This window comes from Anomaloglossus baeobatrachus, chromosome 9 (genome assembly GCF_048569485.1).
Source record: "Anomaloglossus baeobatrachus isolate aAnoBae1 chromosome 9, aAnoBae1.hap1, whole genome shotgun sequence".
Taxonomy (NCBI): domain Eukaryota; kingdom Metazoa; phylum Chordata; class Amphibia; order Anura; family Aromobatidae; genus Anomaloglossus; species Anomaloglossus baeobatrachus.
The window spans coordinates 78,509,969-78,528,557 of NC_134361.1; the positions used below are offsets into that span (position 1 = coordinate 78,509,969).

Genomic DNA, 18,589 nt, shown 5'->3' on the forward strand with positions numbered 1-18,589 from the left:
ATGAGTGGGCGTGGTTTCAATAGCGTTAACGTTATCTTAAATATGTGTTCACATGGGGTGATCACATATTTAATAGGAAGCCATTTAAGATCCAGTTCTTTTTGGTGAGCGGAGCCAAGGGAGCCGGATCACCAAAAAGAGCCGGACTGCCCATCAGTAGTCCTAAATGTATCCTCAGCAACGACTATCACAGCGTCCCCAACAAGCCGGAAACTTGGAGGCAGGGGAGCATTGCATGGCAGAATGTAGTAAACAAGGGCCCCCCTGTCATCTGTGCTATAAATTATGTTTCTGCTTATTTCTGATTCCTGTCTATTCAAATTTTTACAGCAATAACAAAAAAATATATATATTTTTTATAATTATATTCACCTGTTGATAACCTATCAGCAACCGAGAATGTCATCACAAATGGAGGCTGAGAGCGGACCCCCTGTCCTAAAATGACAGTACAGTCATCACAGGGGTCCCAAGTGAAAATGTGTGCGTATGCGGCGTCATATGAGCAGATGTTTTGATGATGCCCTATTACTCAGCAGTGATTACCGAGAATCTGTCCGCAGGGAATAGCCACAGCTGCGTTAGTAACGTCAATGTTTATTTACACATTAGCTGCAAATTTATATAGATTTTTGTTTAAGGTCTTAAACTCAATTTTCAATAATTGCATTTACCGGTGTCTAATTTTCTCCTTTAGAATCCTGTGTTGTCTAAACGAGCTGATGGATGAAGATGAGAAAGACAGAGCGAAGAGGTGCGTGAGCCAATAGGAAGCCTTTATTTGTATTATACTAGTACAATAAAACTGTTATAAGGCAAAACAGATACAACAAAAAAGAAAACATCTACATATAATTTGCATAAAACCTTTAGTTATTTTTGTAAATAAATTTGCTTAGATTTACACAGCACTGAGACATTTTTTTTCATAGTTTTCATAGTATCATAGTTTTTAAGGTTGAAGGGAGACTCTAAGTCCATCTAGTTCAACCCGTAGCCTAACATGTTGATCCAGAGGAAGGCAAAAAACCCCAATGTGGCAAACAAGTTCCAATGGGGAAAAAATTTCCTTCCTGACTCCACATCCGGCAATCAGACTAGTTCCCTGGATCAATACCCTGTCATAAAATCTAATATACATAACTGGTAATATTAAATTTTTCAAGAAAGGCATCCAGGCTCTGCTTAAATGTTAGTAGTGAATCACTCATTACAACATCATGCGGCAGAGAGTTCCATAGTCTCACTGCTCGTACAGTAAAGAATCCTCGTCTGTGATTATGATTAAACCTTCTTTCCTCAAGACGTAGTGGATGCCCCCGTGTTCCAGTCGCAGGCCTAGGTGTAAATAGATCTTTGGAAAGGTCTCTGTACTGTCCCCTCATATATTTATACATTGTGATTAGATCTCCCCTAAGCCTTCGTTTTTCCAAACTAAATAACCCCAAGTTTAATAACCTGTCTTCATATTGCAGCCCCCCCATTCCTCTAATAATCTTGGTCGCTCTTCTCTGCACCCTCTCCAGTTCAGCTATGTCCTTCTTATATATCGGTGACCAGAATTGTACACAGTATTCTAAGTGCGGTCGCACTAGTGACTTGTACAGAGGTAGAACTATATTTTTTTCATGAACACTTATACCTCTTTTAATACATCCCATTATTTTATTAGCCCTGGCAGCAGCTGCCTGACACTGTCCACTAAAGTGAAGTTTACCATCCACCCATACACCCAAGTCTTTTTCTGTGTCTGTTTTACCCAGTGTTCTACAATTAAGTACATAATCATAAATGTTATTTCCTCTACCCAAGTGCATGACCTTACATTTATCTACATTAAACTTCAATTGCCACTTCTCAGCCCAATCCTCCAATTTACATAAATCTCCCTGTAATATAAAATTATCCTCCTCTGTATTGATTACCCTGCAGAGTTTAGTATCATCTGCAAATATTGAAATTCTACTCCGCATGCCCCCAACAAGGTCATTTATAAATATGTTGAAAAGAAGCGGGCCCAATACTGACCCCTGTGGTACCCCACTATGAACTGAGACCCAGTCCGAGTACGTACCATTAATAACCACCCTTTGTTTCCTATCACTGAGCCAGTTTTTAACCCAGTTACACATATTTTCCCCTATCCCCATTATTCTCATTTTATGTACCAACCTTTTGTGTGGCACCGTATCAAAAGCTTTTGAAAAGTCCATATACACAACATCCACTGCATTTCCCTGGTCCAGGCTTGAACTTACCTCTTCATAGAAGCTGATCAAATTAGTTTGACAGGATCGATCCCTCATAAACCCATGTTGATACTCTGTCATAAGGTTATTTTTCTTGAGATACTCCAGTATAGCATCTCTCAAGAAACCCTCAAGGATTTTACCAACCGTAGAGGTTAAACTTACCGGCCTATAATTTCCCGGCTCCGTTTTTGTCCCTTTTTTGAATATTGGCACCACATTTGCTATGCGCCAGTCCTGCGGTACCGACCCTGTTATTAAGGAATCTGAGAAGATTAAAAATAATGGTCTATCTATCACAGAACTCAATTCCTGTAGTACTCTGGGGTGTATGCCATCCGGGCCCGGAGATTTGTCAACCTTAGTGATTTCGAGGCGGCGGCGTACTTCCTGCTGGGTTAAGCAGGTAATATTCAAGGGTGAATTTATGGCATCACTGGTCATGTCATCTGCCATGGCATTTTCTTGTATAAAAACCGTAGAAAAAAAGTCATTCAGCAGGTTGGCTTTACCCTCATCCCCTTCCACCATTTCACCAAGACTATTTTTAAGGGGGCCAACACTATCGCTTTTCAGTTTTTTACTGTTTATGTAGTTAAAGAATATTTTAGGATTATTTTTACTTTCTCTCGCAATGAGTCTCTCTGTCTCAAACTTAGCTAACTTAATTTGCTTTTTACATATTTTATTTAATTTTCTATAATTATATAATGCCTCATCACTACCTACCCTCTTTAATTCTTTTAAGGCTTTCTGTTTTTCTTTTATTGCTTCCCTTACAGCTCTATTTAGCCATAGATAGATTGTTTTAAGATACTTCCATTTGCGTAGTATTATTATTTTATTAATTATTATAATTAATTATTATAGCGCAATTTATTCCATCAAAAGGGCATATGTAGACATTTACAATAATCATGATTAATGCAAGGCACAGACTGGTATAGGAGGAGAGCGGACCCTGCCCACGAGGGCTCACAGTCTACAGGGGATGGGTGAGGATACAGTAGGTGAGGGTAGAACTGGTCATGTGGCGGTACAGTAGACTGATGGTTATTGCAGATTGTAGGCTTGTCGGAAGAGGTAGATCTTGAGGATCCTTTTGAAGGTTTACAAAGTAGCCAAGAATCTGATTTGTTGGGGTACAGAGTTCCAGAGAATGGGGGAGGTGCGGGAGAAATCTTGTATGCGATTGTGGGAAGAGGAGATATGAGGAGAGAAGGAGGTCTTGTGAGGATCTGAGGTTATGTGTAGGTAGATACCGGGAGACTAGGTCACATGAATGGAGGAGACATGTTGTGGATGGCTTTGTATGTCATGGTTAGGGTTTTAATTTCAAATAGAAGTGGACTCACGTGCTGTCATAACAAGATGGTCAGCAGAAACGGTTAAACGTGATTTTATTATGTGTTTCAGAGATCACATCTCCTTCCTCAGATAAATCACACATGTAAAATCACGTTTAGCCATTATTGCTGACCATCTTCTTACGACAGTGCAGGAGTCCACTTCTATTTGAAATTTTGATGCTAACTCCTCGTGGTGCCTGCTGCAGCTATAACCTGCAAGCTATCAATAGCATTTGTGACTATTCTCACAACTGTATCAGGTGAGCACATCTGATATTTATTCCACAAACATTTGTAACGTTAGAACCCTAGTAGCGCCTTTTGTATTTTCACTCTCCTTCACAATGGTTCGTGTTTTGAAATCGAGTCTTTGGGCAATGAGAATCCTGTGAAGGGATTGGCAGAGAGGAGATGCCGAGGAATAATGGGAGAGGAAAGGTGGCAGAATTTAGGATAGATTTTAGTTGTGTGAGAATCTTAAGCGGGCTTTACACGCTACAACATATCTAACGATGTGTCCTAAGTGACGCGCATCCGGCATCGTTAGTGGTGTTGTAGCGTGTGACAACTACGTGCGACTGCGATTCAACGTAAAGCCGTTCATCGCATACACGTCGTTTATTTCCTAAAAATTGCATGTCGGGTTGTTCAATGTTCCCGAGGCAGCACACATCGCAGTGTGTGACACCCCGGGAACGATGAACAGATCTTACCTGCATCCCACGGCTCCCGCCGGCTATGCGGAAGGAAGGAGGTGGGCGGGATGTTTACGTCCTACTCATCTCCGCCCCTCCGCTTCTATTGGCCGGCTGCCGTGTGGCGTCGGTGTGACGCCGAACGTCCCTCCCACTCCAGGAAGTGGATGTTCGCTGCCCACAGCGAGGTCGTATGGAAGGGTAAGTGTGACAGCAATTAATCCTTTGTGTGAGACGGTCAACAAATTGAACGTGTCGCACATACGATGGGGGCGGGTCACATCGCATACGATATCGTATGCAGAATTGAAAGGTGTAAAGCAGGCTTTAGAAGAGAGGCCAGAGAGCAGAAGGTTGCAGTAGTTGAGACAAGAGATGATGAGGGCATGCACTAGTGTTTTTGAAGATTCGTGGTCAAGAAATGTATGGTTAGTGTGGATAGTATCCCTAAATGTATCTAATGGAGTAAGTATGAGATACTTTTTTCCCACTGTAATTCTGATGTGCCAGATCAAGCACAAAACTGAAAAGAATGTCTCCAAGACTGGGTCCCAAACGTATTATGTTCACAAAATGGCAATTTTGTGAATTAGGGCTTAAAGTGAATCTGTCAGCAGGTTTTTGTTACCTCATCTGAGAGCAGCATGATGTAGGCAAAAACATCCTGAATCCATCGATGTAGCACTTAGATTACTTGGTGTAGCTGGTTTAACACAATAAGAATTTTTAGTTTTAGCCATAAAGCAAAGCTGGGAGCTGTCCCATCCACATCAGGCTCTCTGTAGAGATTGTACATTGACAGTGACCTGTCAATCACAGCAGGGGGAGTTCCGGACTACCCTAAGCATAACATTGTAGTCTGAGCAATGAATAGAGTTCTGCTGCTTAAATACACATAGCAAATAAACAATAGCTGGTACCTTAACAAGACATGCATCCCTGAATTCTGTGTGTTAACCCTTGCAACATGCTGTCTTTAGCTTACATAGAAAAAACCTGCTGACAGATTTCCTTTAAGTGTCTCTTACTTCAAGGAACTTTATTTCCCCTTTGGTGGCAATGCAGGGAAACTGAACACTTTGTACCTTGTTCAAACTGCAAATAATGCTAGTGGTCTATTGACAAGATATCCTGTAATCAGCCTAGTATGCAGTCGGTCCTTTAAACAAAAAAAAATGTCCAAAGACGATGACTCCTTAAAAGAAAATGTCAGCAGGTTTTTGCTTTGTAATACGAGAGCAGTGTAATGTAGGGGCCAAGACCCTATTTCTAGTGATGTGTCACTTGCTGGTCTACATGTCATTATTTTGACACAGACACTGCTTTCTGTGCTGGAGATCTAGCCCAGTTCTGGATGCTAAACCCTGCATAACCCCACCTACACCACTGGTTCGCAGCATTCTGTGTACACTGTACATTGACAGAAAGCTGCTAATCAGTGCTCAGGGCGGGGTTACACAGAGCAGTTGAGGGGTCACAAGACAGAGATATTATCTAGCTGATAAAACACTGATATTATTTAAACAACACTCAGTGTGGAAAGTGACACATTACTGGAATCAGGCTCTCAGCACCTACATCATGCTGCTCTCAGATTACACAGCAAAATATACTGCCAGGTACTGCTGATCAGCTACTATTGCAGAGAATAAGATCCAGAAAGGATCTAAACAATAAAATGGATAAAAAAAAAAATCTTTTTTAAATATAAGAAAATTAAACATTTGAATCACGCCCTTTTCACAGTTCAAAGACAAAAAAATTAAAATACAAGTTTTTCTGTTTTTCAACTCTCCCCCCTCCCCCAAAATACAATAAAAATTGATTGAAACACAGTATGTACTTCACAATATATAAAAAAAAGTCAGCACGCTACACAAAAAAGCCCTCAAATGGGAATGTTGATATAAAAATATCACTTTAAAAACAAAAATCAAAAATAAAAAAGTTATGACTTGGAAAAAGGGGAGGAAAAAGCCAACTTTCAAAAATCAAAAAGTTGCAGTAGAAAGAAGCAGTGTTCGCTGTAATACTGAGTTTTATTTTTTATTAATACTTTTCTGAACAAGTCCTAACATTTTTATCACAAGACATGAGGACATTTTGAAATCATCATTTAAAATACCAAAGTGGTGAACACACTATCATTATTTAGTCATCGAGGCTTCTGTCGCTCATAAACTTAGATTATTACTTAATGATATCATCCTTTATTAAAAAAAAAGTCATATTGTCTTTATACGGCACAGATGTGTGAAGAGCCAAGAAGGATGTGGCTGATTTGCAAATCAAATGACATACTTGAAGGTTAGCTCTGTGGAATTACACTTCACTTAAAGGGGTTGTCCCTTTATAAGTATTTTAGGTATTGTGTTCAAAACATATTATTACGTTGCTCACAAATACATAAATATTACAGCTTCTCCTCCTGTACTTATTAGTGCTGCAATCCTCACAGACTACACAGTTGTCTTTTCAAAATGGCTGCTGGTGGAGGAGCATGTGACCAGTCCTGTCCATCAGCGTCCTCCAATAGGAAAACACTTCACATGGGAAAGCTGATTTTCTATTGGAGGAAGCTGATGGACAGATCAGGTCATATGTTCTTCCATATGCAGGTTATGGATGGAAGTGCAGTGTGTGATGAAGGTTAGTCTAAGAGCTTAAAGAGAATCTGTCAGCAGGATGTTAAGGACAGCATGCTGTGAGGGCTAAAAATGGAAAAACATCTGTGTTTCTCTTATTTAACATTGGTTTGACTCCCTGCCTCATGCACAGCAGTTAAGCATGCCCCCTGCTATGATTGACACCTCATAGTCAATGTACAATCTCTATAGAGAGCCCGGTGTGAGCGGAGACAGATCCCAGCTCTGCTACGCTCAATTCTGAGATATAGTCAGAATGGCTGCACACAGTAATCTAAGATAAACGTGGTTATTTTCAGAATCTCTTTGCCTACACTATGCTGCTGTCAGATGAAGTTGCAAAAACCTGGTGACAGATTGCCTTGAAGGAAGATAACCTGCTATATTTATATATATCTACCACAAAATCATGTCTCCATTGTAAAAATAATGTGTCTGACCCTTTTAAAATGTATCTCAACTTTTTATTAATTTGTTCATTGTTAATGTTGTACTACTTATTCTATACAGTTGATGAGTGAGTGGAGGAGTCTTAGACCTTGTACCTGGTCAAAAGCGGGCAGCTTTTTCTCCTATGTGATGGCTCCCAAGTAGACCATTATTTATTTGTTTCTTTGTTTTAAACCCACCATATAGTTCCAGAGATCAGGACCTTTTATTTAGTGCTAATTTTTATGTCCTTATCCAAAGGGGCGTGACTCACTGGATTCTTTGGGGGTGACCTCTCATTTGGGTGCTCTTTATTGTTACCCTGTGAGCTATGCCCCCTTAAAAAAATCATAAAAATTAGCACTAAATAAATAGGCCCATATCTCTGGAGACACATGGTGTTTTTTTTTTCTAAAAAATAAAAATGCAATCAATGGAAATTTCACGAGGGCAATGGGAATAAAATAAGAGCAAAAACTTTGCCGCATCTCTGACCTGGTCCTCTTTCAGTCCACCCTCTTACTCAACACCAAAACCCCCAGAGATGAACTGTACATAACAAGAGACACTGATCATTCCTAAAAAAGGGCAGACAAGCCTATATTTTGCTGAAGAGTAGGCATAGAGGTCTCCTGACCCGTAGATTTACTAACTAGGCTTTTAGACTCTTGACCCCTTCTCAATGAGAAATACTGAACACAGGACCAAACATAACAAATCTTAGTGAAAAGTTTAGCTCCACTTGAAACACGACTTTAGATCGGAACAGAGAGTGGACCTACTACAGAAAACATAGATTCCCATTGACTGATCGTAGTCCACAAAAACGTACGACTGCAGTTTGACTTTATTGTTCATGTTACCGACTGTTATAACACAGCATATAACCTTTTGACTGGTTGTGGTTGAGCCAAATTTTGTTTTCCGCTAAATTACCATAGTACCTAACTTACAGAGTGATTTTGATTTCCAATACAGAAGGTTTATGTAACATATTGTCCTTGAAAATAAGCCCTAGCCCATTTCTTGGAGCAAAAAAATAATATAAGACGCTGTCTTATCTTAGGTGAAACATGGCAACAACATGGCAGCAAAGGTTTTACCGATGTAAGAGTAAAATCTTTGGGCTCAATTCAATTGTGCCAGTGTTTTGTCGGGTTTTTATTGTTTTGTGTCTTTTTTTAGTTTAGGCCATATTCATCTTTTCATTTGCGCTGTTTTTGAAGTCTGTTTTATATATATATGTTCACCAATGTTTTTATTTTTTAGTTCAGGCTCTGGGTGTAGTTTAGTTTCTCCAAATGTCTTCACGTGGTTCATCAATTAAAATTTTTGAAACTTTTCAAAAAGTCGTAAATGTACACCAGTCTCATACCCAACCCCGTGAGAGATTTTATGTGCTCCAGATATTTTTGCACATTTCTATGTGCCATTGTGCAAAATATATTTTGTGTTAAAAAGAAACGTAAAAGTGGAAACACAAAAAATAAAGATAATTTGTTTTTCCACTTTTCACAAAATCTATGAACTTCTTGCACCGCTTTGAAGAATTTGGCACACAGCAACGAATACCACTGGACAAAAAAGAAAAGTGACTGTAAAGAAATACCACAATCGATAAATCAGACATTATAGCTTTATATTCCTTCATTGTCATATTCCATTGGCCTGGACCTTCCTCCCGTCATGTCGGTGGTGTAAGGCAGTAGCTTGACATTTGGGAATATTGCAGCTTTGGTCAGTGACTAAGTATGTCAGCCAGTGCTTAGGCTGTTTTTGTGCTTTTTTGATTAAGGATGAATTGGAAAAGTACTGATGACTAATACTGGAGCTTTGTAGGCCATTACAAAATCATTACTGCAGCTCCCACAAAGCCGACCCGCTGGTTGCAATCATAGGCAATTATTGAAATCCACATGACTTAGATTGAAATCCCGATGTCCAGATCAATTTTTTGTATGATATCAGTCCCGAATTAGAGGAGATCTGCACATAGTGTCTTGTTATATTGCTTCCAAAATAAACCATGAGAATCCGGGAGTGACACACCTCACTGTGTTTCATTGACTGCTATTATACCAGAATAATTGTGTATTTTAATTTCAATATTTGTTCTGTGATATGATGACTTCTAGAGATAGGCAAACCCAAGGTTCAGTGTTCGGTGTTCGTAGCAAACACACGCTTTATATATAAAAAAAAAAAAAAAAAGTTCAGATTCGGAGTTCGGGTGCTTTACATGAGAACAACACTCGCGCAAGCATCACTGTGCTCGGGTACTCTCGGTGCTTAGCCCAGTGCGAGCCGCTTGCAGTGTTTGATTTGCTCGCAGTGGGTGTAACAACAGTGTGATCAGATGTAGTGTGCAAAAAAAATTTAAAAACTGAGCCCATCTGCCCCTGGAAGTGATCTGTTTATGGCTGGCTCCATGGGGGCGGGCAGAAACCCGAACTGTCCTTTAGTGTCTTCCATTGAGGTTCAGGTCAAGTCCAGGTCCCAAACCAAACTTTTTCAAAAGTCCAGCTGAACCCTCCAAACCGAACTTCCACGGGTCTGCTCATCTCTAGTCATTTCATCTACCGGCAATATGTTAAGACATATGGCACCACGGAACAAAATTTAAAACCTATCCCTTTCTTGAGGATGCTTAATTTCACAGGGTATGTGTCCACAGAGGTTTTTTTTAACAGATACTGGAGCAGAAACTGAGCTGAAGTCTCCAGATCCTCATCACAAACCTCAAACACTTAGGGCGGCTTTGCACGTTGCAACATCGCACGTGCGATGTCGGTGGGGTCAAATCGAAAGTGACGCACATCCGGCGTCACTTTCGACATTGTAGTGTGTAAATCCTAGATGATACAATTAACGAGCGCAAAAGCGTCGTTATCGTATCATCGGTGTATTCTCCGACATTTCCATAATGCCAGTGCAGAGACAGGTACGATGTAGTTCCTCGTTCCTGCGGCAGCACACATCGCTGTGTGTAAAGCCGCAGGAGCGAGGAACATCTCCATACCTGCCGCCGCCGGCTATACGGAAGGAAGGAGGTGGGCGGGATGTTTACATCCTGCTCATCTCCGCCCCTCCGCTTCTATTGGCTGCCTGCCGTGTGACGTCGCTTTGACGTTGTACGACCCGTCCTCTTAGGAAGGAGGCGGGACGCCGGCCAGAGCGACGTTGCACGCCAGGTGAGTGCATGTGAAGCTTCCGCAGCGATAATGTTCGCTACAGCAGCTATCACAAGATATCGCTGCTGCGAAAGGGGCGGGGACTATCGCGTGCGACATCGCAGCATCGGCTTGCGATGTCACAACGTGCAAAGCCCGCCTTAGAGGTTCTGCTCAGTTTCTGCACCAAAAACCCTGCAAAATGACTCTGTGAGCCACTTGTGGAAACATACAGAAGAGGTCCCCTGTTCAAGAGCAATATATGGGCCCTTTGCAGCCCAAGAGCTTATCAAAATGCAAAATTGCACCTGCTTTGGAGGTAGAAATGGGCCCTCTTACCTCTTGGGCCCCTGTGTGGCTGCACAGGTTGCGCCAATGATATATCTGCCCCTGCCGTGAGCATTCCTAGGCTATGTGTACATGAAGTCTATTTGATGTGCTTTCAGAGCAGAAACTCAAAGTTTTTGTGGAGTTTTGAAATTTGGAGGAGGATTTGGAGAGTTTCCGTTCAGATTCTGTCCAGTTCTTGAGCCAAAAACTCCTTGAAAATCTCAGTTTGCAGATAGTCTTATACTGTTTTCCCATGGTTTCTGTTAGCTGAGCAGATGAGGATTAAAACAAGTCTGAGCTGCACTTTGAGGTTGTATAGTCAACTCCGTATGTGTAGCTAAAATGCACAGTATGTGCTCAAATGGTAGTTGTCTAAACAGGATTTTGGGAATCTGCTACACCTTTCTAAAGGGACATTTGTAGGATTTTGCATCCCTATGTGATCAACAGTGGTCTGACCACTTGGAACCCCCTTTATACAGACAACGAATGGGACCTCACTACTAATTTATCACTACGGCCTCTTTAAAGTCTTTCCCTGCACAGTGCCAACCCATCCATATAGCCTACAGACCATCATGGAAAATAGTCTTTGGTCTTTGGCCCTATTACATTTTCCTTCTGCAGTCATGGACATTCCTGGGAAACTCACCACAAAGGGATAAGAAGTGCATTATTCTACTTTTTAGGGACAGGCATGGATCTGTGGTAGTTGAAGTTTCCCACCATCAAAATTGTGGAAGATTTGAGCAAAGCCTTGTAGATGTCTCACAGTCTAGCTTTATAATAATACTTTTCATTCTGTGGTTTTAAATCAGGGCTTCACGGAATAAATCTGAGAAGAAGAGAAGAGACCAATTTAATGTCCTCATTAAGGAGCTGTGTACAATGCTGCATGGTCATGGACATCCCCTCAAGATGGACAAGTCCACCATTCTCCAAAGAACTATTGATTTCTTGCAGAAGCAGAAAGGTATGCTCTACTGCTGTGTGCTGCATAGTGGTATACGTATAGTATATGTGTCATATGTATTCATGTACAATGTGTTTGTTCCTTTCCTAGAAATCACAGCACAGACAGAAGCTTGTGAAATCAGGCAGGACTGGAAGCCGTCTTTTCTTAGTAATGAAGAGTTCACCCAGTTGATGTTAGAGGTAAACTCATTATATCATTTTTCCATTCTAACTTTTCTTCCAGCTTGGCACATATCCTGAAATGAGTAGGGAGGGATGACCAGCTTTGAAGCTTTTGCAGCACGCTGTCAGGAGATATTTATGCTATACTTGTCCATGTGTGGCCCCCTAGTGGCTGGGATGGGACCTGCAGCATGTTCAGAGTTTTGTTGATGTATTTTATGGAAGTCCTTAAAGAGAACCAACCATCAGGATTTTCATATATAAAGTAAAACCAGTACTATACTGGTGCTAGGATGCTGATAGCATAGCTTTTGTTCATAGATTGAATGTTTTATTTCAGAAATATGTGCAAGTAAAGTTCTAGCAATGCACTCCTATTTGATTGACAGGTGCAACAGGAAGGAATATGTGGTCTGGTCTTGCTATCTATTCCTGCCCCTGTCTGTCTGCCTGGCCTTCCTCCCCCTGTTGCAGTCATACACATTAATTCCTGCGCCTGCACACTATCATTTGGAAGTATTGCATAAAAGTCTTCACTAAAGGCCGCTTTACACGCTGCGATATCGGTATCAATATCGCTAGCGTGGATACCCGCCCCCATCTGTTGTACGACACGGGCAAATCGCTGCTCGTGCCGCATAACATCGCCCATACCCGTCACACTACTTACCTGTCCGGCGACGTCGCTGTGACCGGCGAACCGCCTCCTTTCTAAGGGGGCGGTTCGTTCAGCGTCACAGCGACGTCACAGCTGCGTCACTGAACCGCCGCCCAATAGAAGCAGAGGGGCAGATATGAGTGGGACGTAACATCCCGCCCACCTCCTTCCTTCCGCATAGCGGCTGGGAGGCAGGTAAGGAGAGCTTCCTCTTTCCTGCGGTGTCGCACGGAGCGATGTGTGTGCTGCCGCAGGAACGAGGAACAACTTCGTTACTGCTGCAGTAACGATTTTTGAAAATGGACCCCCATGTCACCAATAAGCGATTTTGCACGTTTTTGCGACGATGCAAAATCGCTCATAGATGTCACATGCAACGGCATCGCTAATGCGGCCGGATGTGCGTCACCAATTCCATGACCCCAACGAGTTCGCATTAGCGATGTCGTAGCGTGTAAAGCCCCCTTAAGATGTTGTCATAGTCGGCTCCTGTGCATAGCGCTATCCCCAGCGCCATCTTTGTGAACACTGGTTCTTTCAGCGGACTGCTGTATCTACTATGCGAGGGCGGCGCATGCGCAATTGCATCTTCTGCTCTCATTGTGACCGTGGGAGCATGCGCAGTCAGAACAGAACTGCAGACCATTCCCAGAATCAGCTTGCCGCAGATTGCACCCACCCACAAGAACACAAGTTGCATGCTTCACAGGAGACCAGTGAGCTTATTTTGTGGGTGGGTCTGCAGTTCTGTTGTGACTGCGCTCGCTCCCGCTGTCACAACGAGAGCAGAGGATGCGAGGGAGCATGTTCCACCCTCATAGCGCATACAGCTGTCAGCTGAAAGAAGCCAGTGTTCACAAAGATGGCACTGCAGATAGCTCTATGCGCAGGCGCTGACTCTGGCACTTTTATGCAAAACTTCCAAATGATAGTGCGCAGGAGCCGGAATTAACAAGTATGACAGGGACAGGCGGAGGAAGGCCAGGCAGACAGACAGGGGCGGGAATTGATCACAAAACCGGCCCGCATATTCCTTTCCCTTTGCACCTGTCAATCAAATAGCAGTGCATTGCTGGAACTTTACTTGTTTCTGAAATAAAACCTCCAATCTGTGAACAAAAGCTATGCTTACATTCAGCATCCTAGCGCCAGTATAGCACTGGCTTTACTTTATATATGAAAATCCTGGTGATTGGTTCCTTTTAATGAAATTTGTGGACAGATAAGTATGGGAGCATCTGTATTGCAAATATTTTTTATTTCCAAGAAGGATTCTAAAATCTGCTCTTCAAAAAAGGCCTGTTCAGTTCCCCAGACATTTTTTATTTTAGTGCATTCTTTTATTCCTCATAAAATCCAGTGCTGCAGCATTTTTTCTATAAACTCAGCATTGTGCTGTTCTTCTATTATTTCTACTGGAAATGTAAGAATAAAATAAACAGTCGTTTTACCATTATTTTTGTGAATGGAACATGTCCCTGTGCACTCCGCTGCGTCAGACATTGTAAGGACACAGCTGATTAACAAGAGGAATGGTAACAATCATTTATTAAATCACTTATAAATTTCCAAGAGGAATAACGGAGGAACAGAAGAACACAAAGTTCTCAGAAAAGTTGTTCCAACATTTTTATTTTGCGGGGAAATAGGGAAAATATTTACTAAAATAAACACGTAATGAGAACTGTGGGTCCTTTTTGAGTTATTTATTGGATATGGCAGCACAGCGTCATGCGTTACTGTTACATGGGTGATAAGAATGTCCCATTACGGCACTTGGACCTTAATTAGGTTAAACTGTAATCTCATTGACATCACTTATTTCTCAATTCAGTTTGATAAAATAATTCAGTAAAATAGGTTGAAAACTCAGAAATAACAGTTTTGTAGCAAGTTATATGTAAGGAACCCGGATATATCTTGTGAAAAATACTTTGCCAGTTATGTAACCCCCTAGGTATCATTAGTTTTAGCAGTTTGTGAAATGCTGCAGACATTTTTTGATGGAAATTGATTTTTTTCATAAAATTATACAATCTATTAAAAGGCTTTAAACAAAAAAACAAAAAAAAAATAAGTTTTATGAAAGTCTCATGGAGTTTTGGGCACCAACACAGGAGTGGATACAGAAAAAGAGAAGTATCCGTCTTCCTTTAAACTTTTCTTTCTTTTTTTGAACTTTTCGTGGCTTTTGATTCAAAAACTGCAGTGCCACAAAAATGTCACGTGTGATTCCAGCCTCAGACTTGAAAAACTAAATATATTAAAGGGCTTTTCCATCTTTGGGGACAGTTTTTATTTCACTTAGATGCTTGTGTTTGGGGGCGTAAAGTTATTTTTGCAATTAGGTTTCAATAAAAGTTAGGTTTGGCTTTTACAGACACTTTGTTTTCCTGCACACTCAACTTTGATGTGGTCTGTGGTCATAACTAATCTGAGAGGTACTCAGAAAAATAGACATAAAAGAGTTATAGACTGCTCGTCTGAGTGTCATAGCCGGCTGGCTGATGGATTCTAAGTAGTGATGAGTGAGCATTACCATGTCCTGGTTCTTGGTACTTGTAACTAGTGATGAGCGGGCACATGCTCGGGTGCTCTGTACTCGTAACTAGTGATGAGCGAGCACTACCATGCTCGGGTGCTTGGTACTTGTAACTAGAGATGAGTGAGCACTATCATGCTCGGGTGCTTGGTACTCGTAACTAGTGATGAGCGAGCACTACCAATGCTCGGGTGCTTGGTACTCGTAACTAGTGATGAGTGAGCACTACCATGTTCAGGTGCTCCATACTCGTAACTAGTGATGAGCGGGCACTACCAATGTTCGAGTGCTTGATACTCGTAACTAGTGATGAGCGAGCAATACCATGCTCAGATGCCCGGTACTTGTAACTTGTGAGGAGCGGGCACTACCATGCTCGTGTGCTCGGTCCTCGTAACTAGTGATGAGCGAGCACTACCATGTTCGGATGCTCAGTACTCATAACTAGTGATGAGCGGGCACTACCATGCTTGGGTGATCAGTACTCGTAACTAATCATGAGCGGGCACTACCATCCTTGGGTGATCAGTACTCGTAACTAGTCATGAGCGGGCACTACCATCCTTGGGTGATCAGTACTCGTAACTAGTCATGAGCGGGCACTACCATGCTTGGGTGCTCAGTACTCGTAACTATTGATGAGTGAGCACTACCATAATCTCGTTTTTATATATATAGCTCGCCATATAGATTGAATAGCTATTGGCCATGCGATGGTTCAGCTACTTGTTTGGCTGGCATCCATCTTAGGGGGCTCTGCATTACACAGGCGCTTCTGTGTTCTCTGTGAGAGCTGCCACCAGATCTGTCTTAAATAACATTGAGTGAAAGTCCGGCTCACTGAGTAAAGGTGCTCAGGGGAAATTGCACGTATAAAATTATATAGAAAACCCCGGCACACAAAAGGTGAAACTTGAAATAACTTTTATTCAGTTTTTATTCAGTTTTTTAAGTTGACGTTTCGGCAAAATTTGCCTTTTTCAAAACTAAAGAAATAAACATATATACAATTATTAGTACCATAAATACATAGGATATTATTAATCATATCCATATAAATCATGATAACATCATATATACCTAATAAAGTCATAGAAGTATATGTATCTTGTGAAGAATGTCTTGAGACTTGACAAGGATATTTATCTAAAATAAAGGCCCATATATTAGAAACAAACACAAAAAAAATTTTTCATTGAATATAGAGGAAATTTCCATATATATATACACATGTCAAGATCTCCCTTATGGGACAAGAATAAAACAAGGAATACCAGAAAAGTACATCCATATGTAACAATAAACTGATTGGATTACCTTAAATGGCATAAATAAGAAATCCTAGTGAGGATATAGGAAGCAGATGCCACAATAAAGGTAAACTGAAAAGTAGAGACATAGCGGTCAAACAAGGAAAAAAGGCAATTCCCATAGAGAAACAATTCCCATAGAGAGACAAAGCGCCAAACCATTACCTGTACCCTGGGAGATCAGTGGTGGAGTGGAACGAAACAGAGCCGCAGTGAGGTTTAAATACCTAGTGAGGGCGGGCCAACCAAATTGATTAATCCACGGAGGAACGCATGATGACACGCAAGCTAGCGCATGCGCGATGAATGCGGAAGTACGCGCATGCGCAATAGCAAAAGAACCAGTGAAATGGAGCGCATGATGAGACGCAAGCAACACGGAAGTGCGCGCATGCGTGAAATAGAAAAAAGAAAGCGGTGAGACGGGGTGACCCGGATAGAAGCTCCATGTTAACTGAAGAAACCTCATCGTGTCTAAAAAGAAACAAAAGAGGAAATATAAGTAACAGTAACCATATAATTACTTATTAAAAAAACTGTTAATAACATTGGCAAGATTACACCAAACACTAAGGCGTACTATATATGAATATAAATATAAAAATTACACATATTTCAATAAAACCAAAAATAGGACGGACCCCATATCTCCTGCTCAATAATCATACTCCCTATTAAGACCATTAGGGGAAAGAGTATTAAGCATGTGAATCCAATAGGATTCCCTGTTCTTCAATTTCCGGACCCTGTCACCTCCTCGTCTCAATGGAGAAACATGTTCCAATACTTGAAAACGAAGCTGGGACACAGTGTGTCCACATTGTGTAAAATGATGAGGAATTGGTAACATAGTCATCCCACATCGAATGGTAGATTTATGTTTCCCTATGCGGTCTCGGACATGCTGGGTAGTCTCCCCAACATATCCGAGACCGCACGGACACTTTATTAAATAGATAACAAATGATGTGTCACAAGTGAAAAAATCTTTTATATGAAAAACCTTCCCAGTTCGCGGATGTGTAAATTGACTACCCTTAGTCATATTTGAGCAATGGGGACAATGAAGACACGGATAATTACCCTTCTTGGGTGTCGAAAGAAAAGTCTGTCGAGACCGAAGAATCGATGATCCAATGTCCGCTTTGACCAAAAGGTCACGGAGATTAGGGGAACGTTTATAACTAAATAAAGGAGGAGTAGAAAATTCAGTAATTTTAGGATATGATCTCTGCAATACCTGCCAATGTCTGAGTATGATATTCTTAATGATAGGATGATATGGATGGAATGTATTAACGAAGGAAATTAAAGGACCCACTCTCCTAGGTTTGCGAGTTGAATGTAAACTCTCCTGAAAGGCAGACTCAACTATTGACGCAGGATAACCGCGCTGAAGGAATTTTAGTGACATCTCTTCATGCCTCTGTGAACGCTGATTCAACATTGTAACATTACGTGATACCCTTTTATGCTGTGAAATTGGCAGGGAATTTTTCAAATGCCGTGGATGATTACTAGTATAATGCAACAGACTATTACGATCTGTAGGTTTCACATACATGTCAGAAAGAATTCCGCCTCTTTGGTCCAAATGAATCAGTGTATCAAGAAAATTGATACAAGATGCATCCACATGTTGAGTAAAAGAAAGGCCAGTAACCCTGGTGTTTAAGTACTGAAAGAATTCGTCAAAAAGCGACTGAGATCCAGTAAAAACAATGAAGATGTCATCAATGTATCGTTTATAAAACGCTACATAATTGCGGAACAGCTGATGGGTATACACAAACATAGACTCAAAATGAGTCATATATATGTTTGCGTACGGTGGGGCGACATTAGAGCCCATCGCTGTGCCTTTGATCTGGAAATAAAATTGATCCTGAAAAAGGAAATAATTTTTATGAAGGACAATGGACAAAAGATCAAGGCAGAAATCTTTCTGAGCTGGGGAAAAATCACTAAATTGATCCAAAAACCAAGAAACCGCTGAGATACCAAAAGAGTGATCAATACTTGTATAGAGGGAATTGACATCCAAAGTGATAAGGAGCGAGCCAGGTGGGAATGGA

At 41.2% G+C, this 18,589-nt stretch overlaps 1 protein-coding gene across 3 annotated transcripts in view; it reads left to right on the forward strand.

Annotated features, from left to right (window-relative positions):
- Positions 1-18,589, forward strand: part of PASD1 (PAS domain containing repressor 1) — a 203,922-nt gene that overhangs the window by 118,267 nt on the left and 67,066 nt on the right. For all 3 annotated transcript variants that reach the window (XM_075323813.1, XM_075323815.1, XM_075323814.1), the window contains exons 3-5: positions 698-754; positions 11,686-11,840; positions 11,931-12,022. In XM_075323813.1, coding sequence (XP_075179928.1) covers positions 723-754; positions 11,686-11,840; positions 11,931-12,022 — 279 coding nt within the window. In that variant the 5' untranslated portion in view covers positions 698-722. The remainder of the gene's footprint in view (positions 1-697; positions 755-11,685; positions 11,841-11,930; positions 12,023-18,589) is intronic.